Raw genomic sequence first — 18,811 nt, 5'->3', positions numbered from 1 at the left:
CATCCCAAAGCATACTACCTGCCACAATCTTAGCACAACCCTATCATATTACAAGGTTGTAAAGGAATCTGACAGCTATCTATCAACAAGACTGACAGCACAAACACAATACTGGCCAAAGTAGTAAACTGGGTGATCCAAAGTTCCAGCTCCCGTACACTAACCACAGATCATTGTGTAGATATTTTCCTAACCAACCTGTTCAGATATGTTATTGCACAACTCTAAAGCCAGTTGGACTTGAAATCAGACCTTCTGGCTCAGAGGCAGGCACCCTACCACTGCACCACAACAGTCCATGGATGGCAAATGTATGTTGGCCTTCATAGCGAGAGGATTTGATACAGAAGCAGGGATATCTTGCTGAAATTGGGGGCGGGGGCTTGGTGGGACTACATCTGGAGTATTGTGTGCAGTTTGGCTTCCCTATCTGAGCAGGGATATTTTGGCTACGGAGGGAGTGCAACAAAGGTTTATTAGACTGATTTCTGGCATGGCAGGATTGACATTTGAATGGACACAGGACTGTAGTCACTGGAGTTTAGAAGGATGAGGAGGAGCCTCAAAGAAACCTATGAAATTCTAAAGTGAGTAGACAGAATAAACACAGAAAGAATGTTCAGATGACTGGGGACTCTAGAACCTGGAGTTACAGTCTAAGAATACAGGGTAGGTTATGTTGGATTGAGATGTGCAGAAATTTCTTCACTCAGAGAGTGGTGAACTGTGAAATTCTCTGCCACAGAATGAAATTGAATCTAAAATGAGCAATTTCAAGAAGGAGATAGATATAGTCCTTGCAAATAAAGGGATCAAATGTATGGGGTGAAAGTGGGAACAGGGTACTGAGTAGGATGATCAACCATTATCATAATGAATCGCAGAGAGGCTTAAAGAGCTGAATAGCCTACTCCTGCTCTTATTTTCTATGTTTCTCAATACAGAGATGGTTGCCAAGATCCATCTGCCTGTGTGCAACTGCACCTGTGAAGTCACACTAGCAAATAAAAAGAATGCTATACCAGTATAACAAACAGGCTATTTAACAGTCATCAAAAGCATCAATTTGCAAAGAAATTTATGGGCTGATTATTATTGTTAATTGGAATTTAATTGTCTTGGAACTTATATTGATGTGAGAAATTGTTGTGGTCTGTTTACTTTTCCTGCTTGGAAGGTGTGTTTGCTTTTGTTACACTCAATCAAGTGCAACTCTTTCACCTTTCTCGCTTATGGATTGCAATACTCCTCCTAGTGGTGGCCAATTGCAGCCAATTCTAAAATACAGCAAAGGACCACTCTTGGCATGTATATATAACCTCATCTCCCTCATCTGGAAGGAGGAGCGCATGCCTGAAGATCTCTGAAATGCTACAATTGTGGCCATCTTCAAGACAAATTGTGTTAACTCCAAAGGTAACCCCTGCTGTCTGAGTTCCATTGCAGTAAGCAATTACCAGTACAGCAGAGGGTGCCAACTGGTTGGGATCTTGGAGAAGAAGCATCCATGAAGGTAACAACTATTTTGAGTGTTTCTGATAGGTTCAGATGGAGGTCAAGCACAAACAGCAAGAAGAACGTGTTTAAACCCAAGCATCCTACCCATGTACTCCTTTAAATTCCTCCTGCCCCTCCTGTGGCAGGGCATGTGAGTAAAGCATTGGAACATTAGTCACCTCAGGACCCACAGCTCTAGAGTGAAAGAAAGTCATCCTCAGACTCAAGAGACTGCCTGAGAAAAATTTATAAGGTTATAATGCCTGACGTAGGAATTGCAAAACACTTTGATGCAATTTATATCGTTTATATAGGTTACATACAATGGCTTTATTTCTCTAAAGTAGTTGCCTACAGTTCTTAAATTTACATCATCATTTGGATGTACATTGAAGCTATTTTATATTGAAATTTTATTTGTTGCAATGTAACTTTAGAATCTGGAGTCATTATTAAGTGTCAAACTGAGCTAGTAGCAAGTATTATTATAAAGACATTGTTAACATCTTTTGCTGGGAGGCAGTGCTATAATCAATCATGAATTGTCTGGTACCTTGCTTCAGCAACCACACTTCAAGTTTGATTGGGTGTAAGGTTACCTGGCCTCTGAACTCAGCCAATTGTCACCAATGTTAATACAAAGCAGATTTTCCAACAAGGGACACTTTCAGGTAAAGAAATGAAGCAACACTTGCTTTAATCTTATTCTTCAACCCCTTAGTAACGAATGCTAACACAAAATTACCTTTCAAAGTGCTAGGTGTACCTGTATGTTAACTTTATGATTCACTTAGAAGGACACCCAAATCCTTCTGAATATCAATATTTCGCAGTCTGTCATCTTTCAAAGAATTCTGCTATTTTTGATTCAAATGAAAACTTCATATTTCTACAACGCTATATGCCATATTTGTGTCGATAATCTACAGCCTATATCTCTGCAGCCTCTCAAGTTGGATACATCACAGGATCCCCCTCATTTAAGTCATTCATATTGCTTCTAAATAGTTGAGGTCCAAGAACTGATCTTTGCAATACCTCATAACTTACAACCTGTTAATCTGAAAATTACCCATTTTTCATAATTTGTTTTTGACTGTTAATCAATCCTTAATTCAATTGTAATATATCACCCAAAGTCACATGAACTCTGTAACAAGAGATAATCTATCTCACCTTGCAATTTAATTACAATACTATTGCTGAATCCCCCATTATCAACTTCCTGAGAGTTATCATTGGCCAAAACCTGAACTGGACCAGACATACGAGTATTGTGGCTACAAATGCAAGTCAAAGGCTGAGCATTCGGCAACTCAGCTCCTGATTCCCCAAAGCCAGTCCACTATTTATAAGGCACAAGTCAGGTGTGGTAGAATACTCTACACTTGCCTGAATGAATGCAGCTCCAGCAACACTCCAGAAGCTCAACACCATCCAAGGCAAAGCAGTTCACTTGACTTGCATCCTATCCACCAACCCAAACATTCATATCATTTACAATCACAGAGGCAGCAGTGGGTATTATATTCAAGATATGCTGCAGTAATTCACCAAGGCTCCTTTGACAGCAACTTTCAAACCTGTGACATCTATCACAATAATGGACAAGGGCAATAGATGTGTGGAGAAACTGCTACCTGTAAGCTCTCTTTCAAGTCACACACCATCGTGACTTGGAACTATATTACTGCTACATCACATATCCAGAAACTCACTCTTTAACAGTACTGTGAATGTACCCACACCACATGGGCTGTTGCAGTTCAAGAAGACAGCTTACCACTACTTTTTCAAGGGATTGCAAACTTGCCAGTGACTCCCATAGTGCAGGAAATATTAGCTTATTTATTATTTTTCATGTCACACTTTTTGGACATCCAAGCACATTGCATCCTCTGGTTCTCTATATTCTGAATAATAGAATAGAAATACAAGAACAGTACTTTGTCATAACAACTGCTCAAAGTAATCTCACTACTAGAAAAATCGTAAAGTTTAATATGATCCATTATAAGTCTTTAATCAACACAATTTTTATCCCCAATTTTTGATACTCCTTCCCTAATGGAGTTGGTTCGTATGGGACTGTGATTTTATCAATAGCTCGCCCCACTGGGCATTCTTCAGATGCAAACTACGCCATGAACGTCGGCTGGCTACAAACATCACGAACGTTTGATAGGAAATGATTTTCTTTCTCTAAACTCAATATGTCTCAATTCTTTCCTGAAATTGTCCTGGATATAATCAGCCTCATTTCTGCTGCCTTTAACAGAATAAAAAGAGCACACATTAATTCTCTTACATTGAGCTCAGTTGTAACATCCTTACTGCTGAGAATATCAAATAACTTGGAGACAGGAACAGATTATTGTATGCTTCTTGATATCAGGAAATCAGGAGAATGAAACACAAATGACTTGCAAACAGTGTTGCATCTTCAATTGCATTGTAGAGATTAACTCATAAATCTAAAAGATTTCTTGCATTTAGGGACACATTAGGCAGACTAAACATGTTTACATCTGTTTTCTATAGCTAGATTTTCCAGGAACAGGTTATTAGGTTGAAGCCAGAAGCTATATCTTGAGGGATGCCACTCCACATTCAGTATGGCTGACCAGGAATCTGCCCCTACCGCCTGGCATTGAAATGATGGACGGTTTTGCAAATTGATAATTGATCTGTTTGGCTGCATATGAACCCACGTTCCATGGCCATCAGGTCATGGGGTTCGACTTGAACCCGAGCTTCTGGCTCAGAGGTAGAGACGCTACCCATAGTGCCACAAAATTTTAATATTGTATATGCCAGGTATGAAATTATAAATTCAAAATACTTATCTGTATTTAGTTTCAGCATTTGTTTGTAACTCATCCAAACCTTGGTTCAGTAGTGCTGTCAGTATCATTACAAGTATGTCAGAAAATTGTTGGTAAAATAAAGGAAATGCCAGCTAGTAGTTAAGATTAGAATACCTGTTTAGTAGGGTTTAGTGGTACAATTTTTTAATTTAGATTTATTTGTGATGAAATAACAGAAAAAAATGACTTTTTAAAATTTAAATGGTAGGTTACCTCCCTAAATGTCCTCTTAAATGCTGCTTATTGTTCGCAATATTTATCCATCAAGCTATGCAACTAAAACAACTTAGTTTCTGAGCAAAGTCGCTGTCATGATTCTCACAGTATTACAGTGACTACATTTTTCAATGCTCTTTCTTGGCTGGAAAGCATGTTAGAGCATCCTTTATTAAATTCTCTTGTGGGACATGGGCATTGCTGGCTGGCCCAGCATTTATTGCCTGTTACTAGTTGCCCTTGAGAAGATGGTAGTGAGCTGCCTTCTTGAACTGATGCAGTCAATGTGCTGTAGGAAGACCAAAATGTTGTTAATGAGAGAATTCCAGGATTTTGACCCAGTGACGGTGAAGGAATGGTGCTACATTTCCAAGTCAGGATAATTAGTGGCTTGGAGGGGAATTTGCAGGTGGTGGTGTTCCCATGCATTATCCTTCCAGATAGAAGTGGTCGTGAATTTGGAAGGTGCTGCCTAAGGATCTTTGGCAAATTTCTGCAGTGCATCTTGTAGCTAGTACACACTACAGCTATTGAGTGCTGGTGGTTGAGATAGTGAATGTTTGTGGATGTGGTAACGTCCAGTGGGATGCTTTGTCCTGAATGGTATCAAGCTCCTTGAGTGTTGTTGGAGCTGCACTCATCCAGGCAAGTGAGTACTGAGGTCATGGATAGTATTATATAAATGTAAAATTTTCTTTTTTCTTTATCTGTATCTCTAAGGGAAACATTATTTACTGTCGGAAGTATCAATATTATTTTGAAAGATAAATCAAATTAAAATAATGTAATATTTGCATGTTCGGTTTCTTCTCCAGTGTATTTTTCTTTTACCCACTTCTTTCTCATGATTTAGGAATTTGAATTTTCTTAACAAAAGTGAAATAATTAAGTCTTAAAAGTACTGTTGGTGTTTTCTGTTGAAAAATTTAGAAGCAAAAACACCCTCCTCCTCTTTTACAAGCACGTTTCCAATTCTCTCTTCCTGACCTGAAACTCTGCCACTAGACTCTCTTTCATTTTCAAAACTTCATAGAACACAAATGCTACAACATGTGTGCAACACCTGTCTTTGTCTTCTCTAATTACATACAGCCTTGCTTCAAACAAAAAAGATATCAATAATATTTCACTAAAGTTTTTGGAATAAGACCATAAAATTTTAAGACATAGCAGCAGAAACAGGCCATTTAGCCCAGCAAGTCTGTTCTGCCATTCAATAAGATAATGGCAGATCTGATAACCTTCATCTCCATTTTCCTGCCTTTCCTTCACAACCCTTCTTTCCCTTATTGCTTAAAAATCTGTCAATCTCAACCTTGAATATACTTAATGACCCAACCTTGACAGCCTGGGGTAAAGAATTCCACAGATTAAATACCTTTTCAGACAAATATTACTCCCTATTGCAGTCTTAAGTGGGTGACCCGTTATTTTGCGATTACACCCTATGGTCCTAGACTCTCCCACAAGTGGAAACAACCTCTCGGTATCAACCTTGTTACACCACCTAAGAATCTTATATGTTTCAAATTATGATCTCCTTTTGTTCTTCTAAACTCTAAAGACTACAGCCCAACCTACTCATCCTCTCTTCTTAAAAGAAAATCTCCATACTGGGGGTCAACCTAGTAAACCTTATCTGAACTGTCTCCAATGCCAGTCTATCTTTCAATAGGTCAGGAGACCAAAATTGTTTGAAGTATTTCAGGTGTGGCGTGACTAATGCCTTTTATAGTTTTAGCAAGATATCCCTATTATTATATACCATTCCTTTTGAAATGTAATTGAAAAATGAACTATAACTTCATAACAGTCCATTTTCCTTCCCTATTATTTGCTGAAGTTTGAACTTTTTATGATTGATGCACAAAGATCCCCAAATCCCACCACCCTGCAATCGTTACCTTAGTAATATTCAGCTCCTCTGTTCTTCCTGCATACCTTACATAATTCCACATTGTATTCTGTCTGCCAAATTTTTGCTCAATCACTTAACCTGTCTAAATCTGTCTGTAAAGACTCTTTATATCATGGTCACTATTTGCCATCCTACCTATTGTTGTCTCATCCACAAACTTCGTGATAGTACATGCATTTCCCTTAGCCTAGTCATTTATATTGTAAATAATTGTGGCCCCACCATCATGTCTGCACTCGCTCTTCAAATGATCATTAACCTAGTGCCCATTTCCAGCCCCATCACCCCTTCCACACACCCCTGTCCACTATTTCTATCCAAATAAGCATCCAAATCCCTCTTGAATATTTCCATTGGACTGGTCTACATGGCATTTCTAGGCAGGGCATTCCATACTCATGCAAAGAGAGCAGAGTCTGCTCTGAAGAAGAGTCATCTTGATTCGCAACGTTAGCTTGCTCTCTCCCAATTGATGCCTTCTGACCCGCTGTGATCTCCAACAGCATTTGCTGTTTTCAGTACGGTACAGATTCCAGCATCTGCACTAATTTGCTCCTACATTTCATAATCATCCTTCCTGAAGGTTTTTTCCTGTTGGCTTTCACATTCATTAAGACCGGTAGAATCTTTAGCGGAGATCAGAAAGTACTGAAGGGACTGGAATTGTGCTTTTGAGGGAGGTGCATCAAAAGCGATGGCTTACTTTGAGGAAAATGAGTATTCGTTCAGGCAGAAGTAGTGGGGCCTCGGTTTGTTGAGAAAAAATCATTGGTTCCCGAGGAGCGGTGGCTCTCGTTCTTCGAGAGTTTTCTTCATGCCCCGGGCGGATCGAAGAGAAAAGAATCTGATTTAGTGGAGAAGACCCCCAGCTGGGAAAGAGGAGGAGTGTTTTCCTCAGCCAGGGGGAAAAAGGAGAGTGTTTTCCGTAGGGTGGCGGCCATTGCGGTTTGGAGTGAGCCGCCGCCACGGTGGAGACTCTCGGATGGCGCCTGAGGTGAGGCAGCGGAAAGGCACCGGAGTTGGGGAGCCGGTGGAAGCCTCACCCGAGCGAAGGAGAAGCAGGATTACGAAAGCCAGAGGGGACGGCACGGAGAGCCGCTTGCCGGTGTTGCTGGGAGCCGGGCTGCTCCTGGGTTTAGGCCTGATCCTCGGGTCCGCGCTCTGGAGCTATCACCTGGACTGCCAGCTCGCGGAACGCCAAGTAAGAGACCAACCGTCATAACGGTCACATCATGGCGGCGCCGATTGTCAGGCTGAGTGCTCGTTCAGGAAAAGGAAAAGGGCGGGAGTGCTTATTATTTGATGGAACGAAAACAATTTTTAAAAAAATTCAAGCCATCCTCATTTGGGCAAACCGGCTCCATGAGAGAAAGAAAATGTTTGTGGGGGGAGGGAAGCTTACGTGCAGCCGGCTGGATGTTCGTGCAAAGGTTCACGTAGCCTCCGTGACTAACCTATTTCACCAGAGATTCGGCAGCTTCCGCCCAACTCCCAAAAACCAAAACGAAAGCCGTAGCAACAATGTGCATGGTTGCGGGGGAGACGGCTGCAGTTTGGCACCGTTAAAATGCTCAGTACAGACATGATGGGCTGAATGGACCCCTCCTGCACTGTAATAATTCTGTGATTCTGTGAAAATTTCTGTCTACATTAGATCATGTGTTGCCTTTTTCATGTTTTGTCACATTGGAACGTTCTTAAAATACGGATCGTGTTTATCGAAAAATCTGGAAGCCATTGTTTCTGTCTTTTCCCTCAGCCCCAGCTCGCTCCTTTGGCCATTCTGAGGGCCTGAACTGTTTGATTTCCTGTTCGATCCAGAGCTGAATTTGGCAGCGCCACAATTCTTCCATTCATCAACACTGCCTATTTTCACCTCTGTGATAGTACGTGGTGCTGATTTTGATATGACTCCCATGCCACTAAAACCTACCAATGTGCATTGTTACCCCTGGACAAACCTGTGAGTTGAGAAAGATTTCCAAGCTGGCCTAGCTGGAGGACAAGGAGGGCTTTGGTGTATCAATCACCTATCACTCAGAGCCATAGGAATGGTACAGCTCTGAAAGTGGCCATTTAACCCACTATATCTGCACCACTCATTTTAATCCCATTTACCAGTACCTGGCCCTTACGGGTTACAGTGCTTCAGGTGCAGGTATAGGGAAATTAGTCTTTTCTGCCTGCTCAACCTAGGTCTCATTATTTTGTTACTGCTCAGTATCCTCTGCTCGAAGAAAATCAACAGCAGCCTATTGGATATTTCGCATAGCTGCAATTTTCAAGTCCGGGCAACATCTTGTAAACCTTCTCTGTACTCTGTCTAGAGCAATTAAATCTTTCCTGTATTGTGATGACCAGAATGGAACACAAAAGTCCAGCAGTGACCTAAGCAGTTTTTTATATAGTTTCAGCATTACATCTCTGCTCTTGTATTCACTCTGTTCACTGCCTTTTTATGGGCCTAATATGTCCTTTATTTAGTTTATTTTGCTGGATTGAGTTGGTGGGGGGGGGGCGCGAGTGTGGGTGTGGGGGAGAGGTGGCAATTGACTTTAGGAAAATGAGAGGTGATCTTCTTGAAATTTATTAAACCATAAGTGGACATTAGGAGAATAAAACCTCTTCTGTAGAAAATGAGAACCAGTAGACAGAGTTTAAGGACAAGGACTTCCTTTTAAGATGGAGGTGAAGTTTTTTTTTCTCTTGGAAGACCTTTGGAGAATGGAATTCTCTTCACCAGAAGCCATTGGAGGCTGGGTCATTGACCCAACTCAGCTTTGAATCAATTCAATGTTTTATCAACAAGGGAGTTGGGAGTTAGACAGGAAATTTAAGTTTGAGACCACATGTGAATCAGTTTTCATATTGAATGGCGGAGCAGCTTTGAAGGACTGGATGACCAAATCATGCTTCATAGTAACATTCTTGATAAGTTGTGCAGCCATATAGCTGTCCCAAGGGTCTGCACTTGCCAGTTGGTGTGCTGATGTCATTTCCAGCATTGACTTCCGGTTTAAGAAGTCACTGCCTTGCACGCCACACAGCAGAAAAAAAAGGTGGAATAAAGCTCCTAAGTCCTATGTTCCCGTGAGTGTGAAAAGTTTTCAAGATTATTATCTACTGGTTTGTGTTGGTGAGTATGTTTATGGAAATATGGCTGGGACTGACCACGTATGGCTGGAAATTCCTCAATGTTGTTAAAATCTCACAGAAACGATCATCATGTAGCTGGTAAGAGATTTGGAAGGAAGAACCCCTTGGTTTTGTACGGAATTTTGTTGCAGAATGTTCAAAACTTAGTTAATTATGTTCAGTGGTTACAGTTTGTGGTTCAGTATTCTTTACATTTTTAAAATACATTTATCTTCTAGAAAGATGCTCTGAAATCTCTTGGCAGTGAAGGACTTTTCTTATTTTCCTCATTTGACACCAACAATGACTTGTACCTCAGTCCAGAAGAATTCAAGCCTCTAGCTGAAAAACTAACAGGTACTGTATAATGAAACTTTAGATTAAATGTGCCTTGTGAGCGAAGGTTAAATGGGTTGGGACTCTTCTCATTGGAATTTAGAAGAATGTGATTTGATCTCTGAAGCATAGGATTTCTAAGGGGCTTGACAGCGTAAATGCTGAGAGCATGTTTTCCCTCATGAAAGAGTCTATGACCAGAAGGCATAGTCTCAGAATCAAGGGGTGCCAAGTTAAGACTGAGATACGAGGAATTTCTTCTCTGAGAGTTGTGAGTCTTTGGAGTTTCTTGTGACACAGAGCTGTGGGGTCAGAGCCCTTGTGTATTTTTAAGGCTTGGCTGGGTAGATAGAACCATAGATTCTTGATCAGAAGAGAATACAGGCAGTTCTGCTATAATACATGTTTCGTTAATGCAAATTGACTGTAATGTGATTGATGAATAGTGGATGCTGTTTGGATAACGCGAACTTTGCTGTACAGGTATAGCAATTTTCTATTGTGATTTTCTGTGGCGTGATTTTTATAGCGTGAGGTCACACAAGAACGCAAGTATTGCGTTAGAGGAGAACTACCTGTATCTTTTTTTTTACAATAGATCAGTCCGGGAATCAAGGGTTACACAGGAAAAGTGAGTGTGAGGAATGTCAGATCAACCCAGATCCTATTGGATGGCTTGAGAGGCTGAATGGCCCACTCCTCTTCTTATTTCTTATGATATTATGTGGGGACTGTTGTCTAATGTGGGTTTTTCAGTAGTTTAATTAAGTGGTATTTTGGATCAAGATAAAAACTTCTTATTAAAGATTCTTTAATTTAATTCTTCTCTAATGCAAAAAATAAAATCCTTAAATCCACATGAAATTAGTGGCTGATCTAGAGTTTTGTTTTAATTACATCAGGTGTGTTTCTTTGTGTGTGCAGGTATTGCCACAGTCCCAGACTTTGAAAGCAATGCGGAGCCTGATCCAAATTCAGAGGTGCTGACAATTGAAGCAAAATTCCAGCCTCTACTGATGGAAACTATGACCAAGAGCAAGGATGGGTTTCTTGGAGTGAGTGAATCACGTCTTCCCTTTTCTACGGCTCTGATCGTGACTGTTGGTTATTCGACAGTTGTTTTGTAGGCTACAAATGTGAAACTTAGCCAAGCGAGTGACTTTTTCTGGAAATTATTTTCATTACAGGCATGATTGTAAAGAAATTTTTGTTTACTTTATACATTACTGTCATCAACTTCTGCTTTCCATAGCTTCACGTCATGACGACCCATTTGTAACCTCATGTAACTTTTATGTAAAGATTTTGTGGTGGGATGGATAACTTCCCTGCCTCTGACCCAGAGGCAATGGATTCAGGTCTCACCTCTGGACTTGATGGCCAAGGAAGCTGCATTAAAAACATGGCCAAATATGTTACTTATCAATTTGTAAATCTTTCCAACCCAGGTCAATGGCTTGTGGTAAGAGAGGGAGAGATATGTAGTTAGCCATGTGATAGAAGAAAGATTGAGCCTTCCCCATTATTATCCATGGCCTCAAGCTACAATATGCATGCAAATGCAGCAATGCAAACATCTTTGGGGCTGATTTGCTTAGTTGACTGGAGGCTGAGTGGAACAGATCAATGCCAACAGCATGGGATTCAATCCCCATTCTGACTGAGTGGATTCAGGATCAGCTTTCCTTGTGGTGAAGTCATGGTATTCAGTTCAGACCTGGCTTCTCACAGAGAAAAGAAGACAAAAACTACTTATAATGTTCCAGGTTGCAGATTGCACAAGCATTTTTCTTAATAAGAAATTTCAAAGCCATAATGAATGGAAATTTCGATGTTTCTTGCTTTCTGTGCGGGTGTTACCTGTCACTCTGTATACATTAGCAGTCTCTTAATACCCCCATGTATTCTTCACTGTGAGTGATGATATTGGCTGTTGGCAGTCTACATGGTTGGAGATATCATAACTAAACTCAATCCCATCCTCAACTGAATGCATTTTTCTCCTCTCTCTGATTGGAAATTGGAAGTTTAAATTTTGACTTATTATTTCTAGATTTGTCCCCCAGGTCTTGATGATTGTTTTGTCCAGGGAGGAGGGGTGAAGTGGTTCCCTTTTTACCCTCATCAGTTAGTTATAACAAGTGTTTCTTTTATCTCGCAGCAATGTCACACTTCAATTAAAATGCAGCTTAGTTGATCAACATGAAGGAGGCAACTTACAATGTTTTCTTCTTAAGTGAAAGAAAGAGGAATTTTATTACCTACTAATCTTGACAAAAATAACAAAATGTGACATTAAACACAGGTATTTTTAAACACCTGTGCAAAAGGAAGTGCAAAAAGAAAGAATGAAGAATATGCAGTTTAGAAGTTTATAAAGTCCTTGAATTATGAGAATTGAGACTGAGATGACAGCTATTTAGTTGATGTCTTGTATCCTCAGCAGTAGCAAAATTTGTAGAATCCTTATGTTCTAGGTGAAGGGATGTTTTTGTTTTACCAGAGATGCTTCTGAGAATTTTCTGAGAGGTTAGGCAACAAAAGGAGAAAGTCTTCCAGTATTTACTGTTACTAATCCATTTTTCATTCTTTCTATCTATTGCTCTGCCAAACAGCTACTAAAACATGGTTCATTTGTGTATTCCTGAGTCTGGCCTCATTGTTTTTCCAGATTGGATAGTTGCAGGCAACCTTTCAGGTCCAGTATGTTCATCTTATTTAGGTGTAAATTAATACAGGAGATGCAGATTTCTAAACTTTTGACGGGGTTGACTGATTCAATGTTCTTCAATAAAATAGTCATTTCAGTTCAGACAATTTTTTTTATTCCATATTGTTTTCTCGACCTGCCTCCCTTTTTGGTCAAGTGATCACTGCAAGTATTTTAGGTCTATGTTTCTTCTTTTAAAAACCATTTTGGTTCTTAAAAGTCTCAGGTATTAATATCTGAGGAGGAAAATTTAAAAATTGATTATCTATATTTTGTGACATGATGATAATGATGCTGCATCCATCCACTCTGACCCAGCTGAAGCCAGGTTTTGAAGCTGGGAATGTCATTGTTTACAATTTTAACAAGACATGGTGCAGTTTATCCACTGAATGATTGAGGTACAGAAAGCTTTAGAACATTGAGTGATAGTTTAGTGATTAGCAGAGATGTACAGACTGGCAAAACCAGGCCTGATCTGTACTGGGTGTTAAATCACATTTAGGAAGGTGAAATGAGTTTGAGAGGGGAGAATAGGGCAGATTTCTCGTTCCTTGCTACTATTCATTGACTTTGACAAGGAGTGCCCATTAAGATATTGAACATTGACTGAATTATGATGGCCTGGCTGTTGAATAGCAGGCTGGCATACATCTAAGTGAGTATGTGACTAATAGCTATTTGAATGAGGCATTTGAGGGCTCATTGTGCTTGTGGAATTCATCAAGGAGTCGATGTTTTAAAGAAGAAAGGTGAGAAAAATCAGTAAGGACAAAACAAAATTGTAATTTGATAGTGTCCCCCTGCCTCCCATTTTTTGAGCTTGGAGAGGTAGAATCCTTTCTTCCTGCCTCATACCATTTCCCTGATTGATGGAATCCCACTTGCTCTTAATTACTATATTGTATATTTGGTCAGGAAGATGCCTGATGGCCAGGGAATGGGTTCTGAAGAATGGTCACTAGACTTGAAATATTAACTCTACTTTCTCTTCACAGATGCTGTCAGACCTGCTGAGTTTCTCCAGCAATTTGTTTTAGTTTGATTTCCAGCATCCACGGGTTCTTTGTTTTATTTTAGTAACTCTCAATTCAGTCTTTTCTAATGCTGTTGTCTTCCACAAATAACCAGACAACAGGTTTTGAAATATGCACCTTTCACTTTCCAGTTCCAGCTAATAAATGTGCAATTTACTTTTCTGAGCTTAAACAGGATTCACAGTGCAACGGCTCTCTGTAGAGCTAAAATATGTCATGCCATATAAACTTCACATAGGCTATAGCAACAAATGCCAATGATTTACAATTAAATATTTTACACAAACAAAGGTTTTTTTTTCATTCACTCGTGGGATATGGCCATCATTTATTTGCCTGTCCCAATTGCCCTTGAGAAGGTTTTGAGCTGCCATATTGAACCACTGCACTCCAAGTGCTGTAGGCAGATTCACAACGCCCTTGGTGAAGGAATTCCAGAATTTTGGCCCAGTGACAGTGAAGGCATGGCAATATATTTACAAGTTAGATGATAAGTGGCTTTGAGTGGAACTTGCAGGTGGTAGTACTTAGTAAATACTTTACAGCACAATGCATTTTTACTGGTTAGACTCACATTCGTTATTGGCCATGAAGCACTTTTGAGCATGCTGAAGACAAAAGATGCTGTAAAAACAGCCAAAACATTCTTCAGTAGACTTTAAAGGCTTTCTTAATGATGTAGTAATTCTACACTTTGTCGTCATGCTCATCACATAAAGTTTATAACATATGAACCAAATGCTAATGAATTCTTGAGTTCTATGCATAGAACATAGAACAGTACAGCACAGTACAGGCCCTTCGGCCCACGATGTTGTGCCAACCTATTATCCTACTCCGATCAATCTACCCTGTATACCCTACATTTTACTATCCTCCATGTGCCTATCCAAGAGTCGCTTAAAAGTCTCTAAAGTATCTGACTCCACTACCACTGCTGGCAGTGCATTCCACATGCCCACCATTCTCTAAATCCCCAAACAAAACTGTTAAACATTGAAAGATTCTATTTCTTACTTCTAATTGCTTAAAAGATGGAACTGTTGAAAAAGCATGATTAAAGAAGCAATAATGCAGGTTCGTGTAATATTTAATTAACAGTTTTTCAACATGACAAAGTGAATTGTTAATGAGAAGATTAATTTTTTTTGTGGAATCTGCTGTTTTAGTTCTTGTTTATCTGTGGTTACAGTGGATTGATTTGGAATTTATCATATAATGACCAGTCTTTGTTAAAACAACAAAAAAGACACATTAATGTCAGGTATCAATTCATTAACCTTGTATAAAAACTTCAAACACCACAACAGTTTAGCTAAGATAGATTCAAGGAATGATTGAAGAGGTTTTACCTTAATTATACTTTTGAGATGAGATTAATAAACCTTTTTGATTCCATAACTATACTATAAATACGGAACACCTTAATTGACCTTCAAATGGCCATGGTATATAGTGTACCAGTAAAGAAGGATTTTATTTTAATACATAAATCTTGGGAAGGATGCCATTGAATAATACTTGCTATACTGTAACTAAATAATATTTGTATAGTTATTATACAATATGTTAGCAGCGTATTTAAGACCAGAGTAAGAAAATTCCATGCATTTATTCTTGTTTCAGGTCTCCCATGGCTCCCTATCAGGACTGAAAAACTGGAAGTCTGCAGAAATACCTTCTAGTATCTTCAGTAGCAGTCAATTTAAAGCTTTCCTCCCTCATAAAAATAAAGTAGAGCTGGGCGAAACATGGTGGATGATTCCCAGTGAGCTGACTATCTTTACTGGGTACCTCTCCAATAACAGATTTTATCCTCCAATGCCACAAGGGAGAGAGGTAAAATATTGCATATTAATGTGGCTGAGCTTGTGAAGTTAGCACGCATTTATAATGTTATTTATTGATGATACACCAATTTTTACAAACAATGTACCACTTGATAATTCCTTTTCATATATTTAGTATTAAGTCCAGAATGGAGCCAGCTCAATTATGACCTCACTGTCTCTTGTGGGAGCGGTTAGCACTGTTCATCATTTGCTTCTTATCTGTTTGGCATGCAAATAGGCCTCTTTTGTAGATTTCATTAGGTTGACCTCATTTTTAGGTATGCCTGTTGCTAGTCCTGGCATGCTTACCTGCACTGTTCATTGAACCAGGGTTGATCCCTTGGCTTATTGGTAATAGTGGAGTGGGGATACACCAGGCCATAAATTTGCATATTATGTCAGAGTACAACTCTGCTGCTGCTGGTGGCTGACAGTTGCCTCAGAGATGTTGAGACAGGATTTATTTCCACAAGGACTGTGCAGTGATTACTCTTACTGATATTGTCATGGACATATATATCTGCAGCAGGCAGGTTGGTGAGGGTGAGGTGAAATGCTTTTCCCTCTTACAGCTTCCCTCACAACCTACCAAAGACTCGGTTTAGCAGTTATATCCTTGGTCAGTAACAGTGGTGATGAACCCCTCTTGGCGGTGGACACTGAAATCAACCAGCCAGAGTAGATCTGTACCTTTACCACCTTCAGTGCTTTCTCCAAGTGTTGTTCAACTCTGAGAGCCTGGCCCTGGTCCTTAGTGGGATAATCTGTGGAAAATTGCTGATGGGAGACTATTCCTCACATGGTATGAGGTTGTCGCCCTGTTTAATCCTAATGTTGAGCTCCACGATAAAGGGCAAAATCTTGCTGTATTCTTGGGCATATTTAATCTGGTCTTAGTTTGTGGCCATGCTGTTTGTCAGCTGGCTGGTAACTGCATTGCACAGGGTTGCTGAGTATTAGGAAAAAAAATCGAGTGGTTTCAGCAATGCTTTGCTATGTGGATATTCATTTATACAGTAGGAAATCCCTCTGATTTCCCCAAAACAAAAATGATAAACTAAACAAATATTAATCAATGTTAAAAATGAGAGAATATTATCCTTTTTCAGAGAAAGATGTTCAAAGACGTTCTTTGTACATCCAGTGCTTAAAGTTAGAGTGGGAGAATGAACATCAGCACCTGGGATTTCTGCACAGAGTTTCTGATCTTGCTGTAACTATTGGTTGAGCCAATGATAACAGTTTGGGAACTTGCTGACAGCACCAGGAAAGAACTTTTACTTGTCCACCAGCACCTAAATTGAGTACGTCGATTCTTAATGTTATGGTGAAAATGATATATCCCTGTAACCAGTATTACAGTGTCTCCCTTTTTAATTTTTTTTCCTTTTAAACAGGTCCTTATCCATAAACTTCTAAGTATGTTTCATCCACGGCCATTTGTGAAGACGAGGTTTGCACCCCAGGGTGCAGTGGCCTGCATCCGTGCAGTCAGTGACTTCTATTATGATATTGTCTTCAGGTGGGTACTTTTCCTGTGTCAACTCCACAAATTATTTCAGAGCTTTCTCTCTGAGTATCTGCTTTAAGTTGTCTTCCTTTTGTTATATAACAGTATTCAGGAATAATTCTTTGGGTGTAACACATCTTGGGATCTCATGAGGGCCTGTTATACGTGCAACTTTAGCAAGTAATGGAACTGTTGAAGTTGCTTATCACTGACATAATTGATATTGGACAGTTCCTTCTTCATTGATGCTTGAGGTTTGAATCACATACATTACAAATGTGTATGCTTCCTGCTACTTTTTCCATTCGATCTTGGTGCAACTGTTGTAATGGTTTCAGAGGTCCCTGGATAAGTCCAAGTGTAGACCCGACACAACATTGTTCTGTGTTTAAGAAGTGAAAGAAGGCTAACAGTGGTAGACTTCAGCTTTTGCGTTTACTCCCTGTGAACCCTTGTACTATTTTGAAATACAGTCCTATTCCTTTGCCTCCACCTAATAATGGGGCAACTTTCAAGCTAATGGTACAACAGACCTGAGTTTTGCATACAATCCGAGTGACTGATCTCCTTGATTATTTTTAAAATCTCTACTTTATTGTTGATTTACTTTATACTCCCCATTTATTATTATAAAATGATTAAATATGGTTAAAGAATCCCCACACCTAGTGTTAAAGGCTAGGGTTGGCAACTCTTCAGGAATGTCCTGGACGTTGTTACTCAACACCTGGGGAAATATTGTATCGCATTGGAAAGCATCTTGCATCAGTTTTCATTTTGTTTGAATATTTTTATGAGTAACAAAAATATTGGCGAATACTGTGCGTAGTTTTGGTCACCTTATTTAATACATGGTTGCATTAGAGGCAGTTCAAAGAAGATTCACTAGGCTGATTTCTTGAATGAAGGGATTGTTTTATGAAGAAAGATTAAGTGATTTGTGCCTTTAACAATTGGAGTTTAGACGAATGAGAGGTGATCTTATTGAAGCAAATCAAAATCTGATGGGATTTGACAGGGTAGATGCTGAAAGGATGATTCCCCTCATGGCAGAATCTAGAACTAGGGGCACAAGGGTTGTCCCATTTAAGACCAGGCGATAAGGCATTTCTTCAGAGGGTTGTTGGAAATTTTCTGTGACAAGGAGCAATAGAGTATGGGTCAATTTTTAATTGACAAGAGAGCTTAGGGTTATGTGAAGGACTGGCAGCATCAAATCAGCCAATCTTATTAAATGATGGAGCAGGCTAGAGGGGCCGAATGGCCTACTCCCAATCCTATTTCTTTTGTTCTAATGCGGTAGTAAAAATGCTGATTGGGGTGGGGTAGTTGGAAGCTGGAGATGCTGTGATGAAGCACTGGGGAGTGTATTTAACCCTATATCAGATGGCTAATACTGGTAGACATTCATTTTACCTTTTTGGCAGACTAGTAGAATGGCCATGAGGGTGACTTATGTTTCCATTTCAGGATCCATGGAGAATTTCAGTTGAATGAGCCGCCAGATTATCCCTTTTGGTTCACTCCAGGGCAGTTTACTGGACACATCATTCTTTCTAAAGATGCATCTCATGTTCGGGATTTCCAGATGTATGTTCCCAATGACAGGTTAGTGGGATTTTTTAAAACATCTGTCTTCTCTGCATTCCCAGATGATAAATATTGAATATTTTTTAGGAATATTTTATTTTATCCCATAAATCGATTTCTGAGTCAGTTTCTTTATGTGGAAAGATTAGACTTGATACAGTGG

General features: G+C 39.6%; 1 protein-coding gene across 2 annotated transcripts in view; it reads left to right on the top strand.

The window, feature by feature from the left end:
• The first annotated feature begins 1,787 nt into the window (after positions 1-1,787).
• Positions 1,788-18,811, top strand: part of selenon (selenoprotein N) — a 35,365-nt gene continuing 18,341 nt past the window's right edge. Inside the window, exons 1-6 of one of the 2 annotated variants that reach the window (XM_020526595.2) lie at positions 1,788-7,699; positions 9,873-9,990; positions 10,894-11,024; positions 15,343-15,555; positions 16,946-17,070; positions 18,529-18,666. In XM_020526595.2, the coding sequence (XP_020382184.1) occupies positions 7,481-7,699; positions 9,873-9,990; positions 10,894-11,024; positions 15,343-15,555; positions 16,946-17,070; positions 18,529-18,666 (944 nt within the window). In that variant the 5' untranslated portion in view covers positions 1,788-7,480. Of the gene's footprint in view, positions 8,111-9,872; positions 9,991-10,893; positions 11,025-15,342; positions 15,556-16,945; positions 17,071-18,528; positions 18,667-18,811 lie in introns of both variants that reach the window. The other variant, XM_048613074.1, reaches the window with a different exon arrangement.

The sequence above is a fragment of the Rhincodon typus genome, chromosome 27 (genome assembly GCF_021869965.1).
Source record: "Rhincodon typus isolate 14 chromosome 27, sRhiTyp1.1, whole genome shotgun sequence".
NCBI lineage: Eukaryota > Metazoa > Chordata > Chondrichthyes > Orectolobiformes > Rhincodontidae > Rhincodon > Rhincodon typus.
The sequence above is the reverse complement of the archived record's forward strand: the minus strand, read 5'-3'. Positions and strand labels throughout refer to the sequence as shown.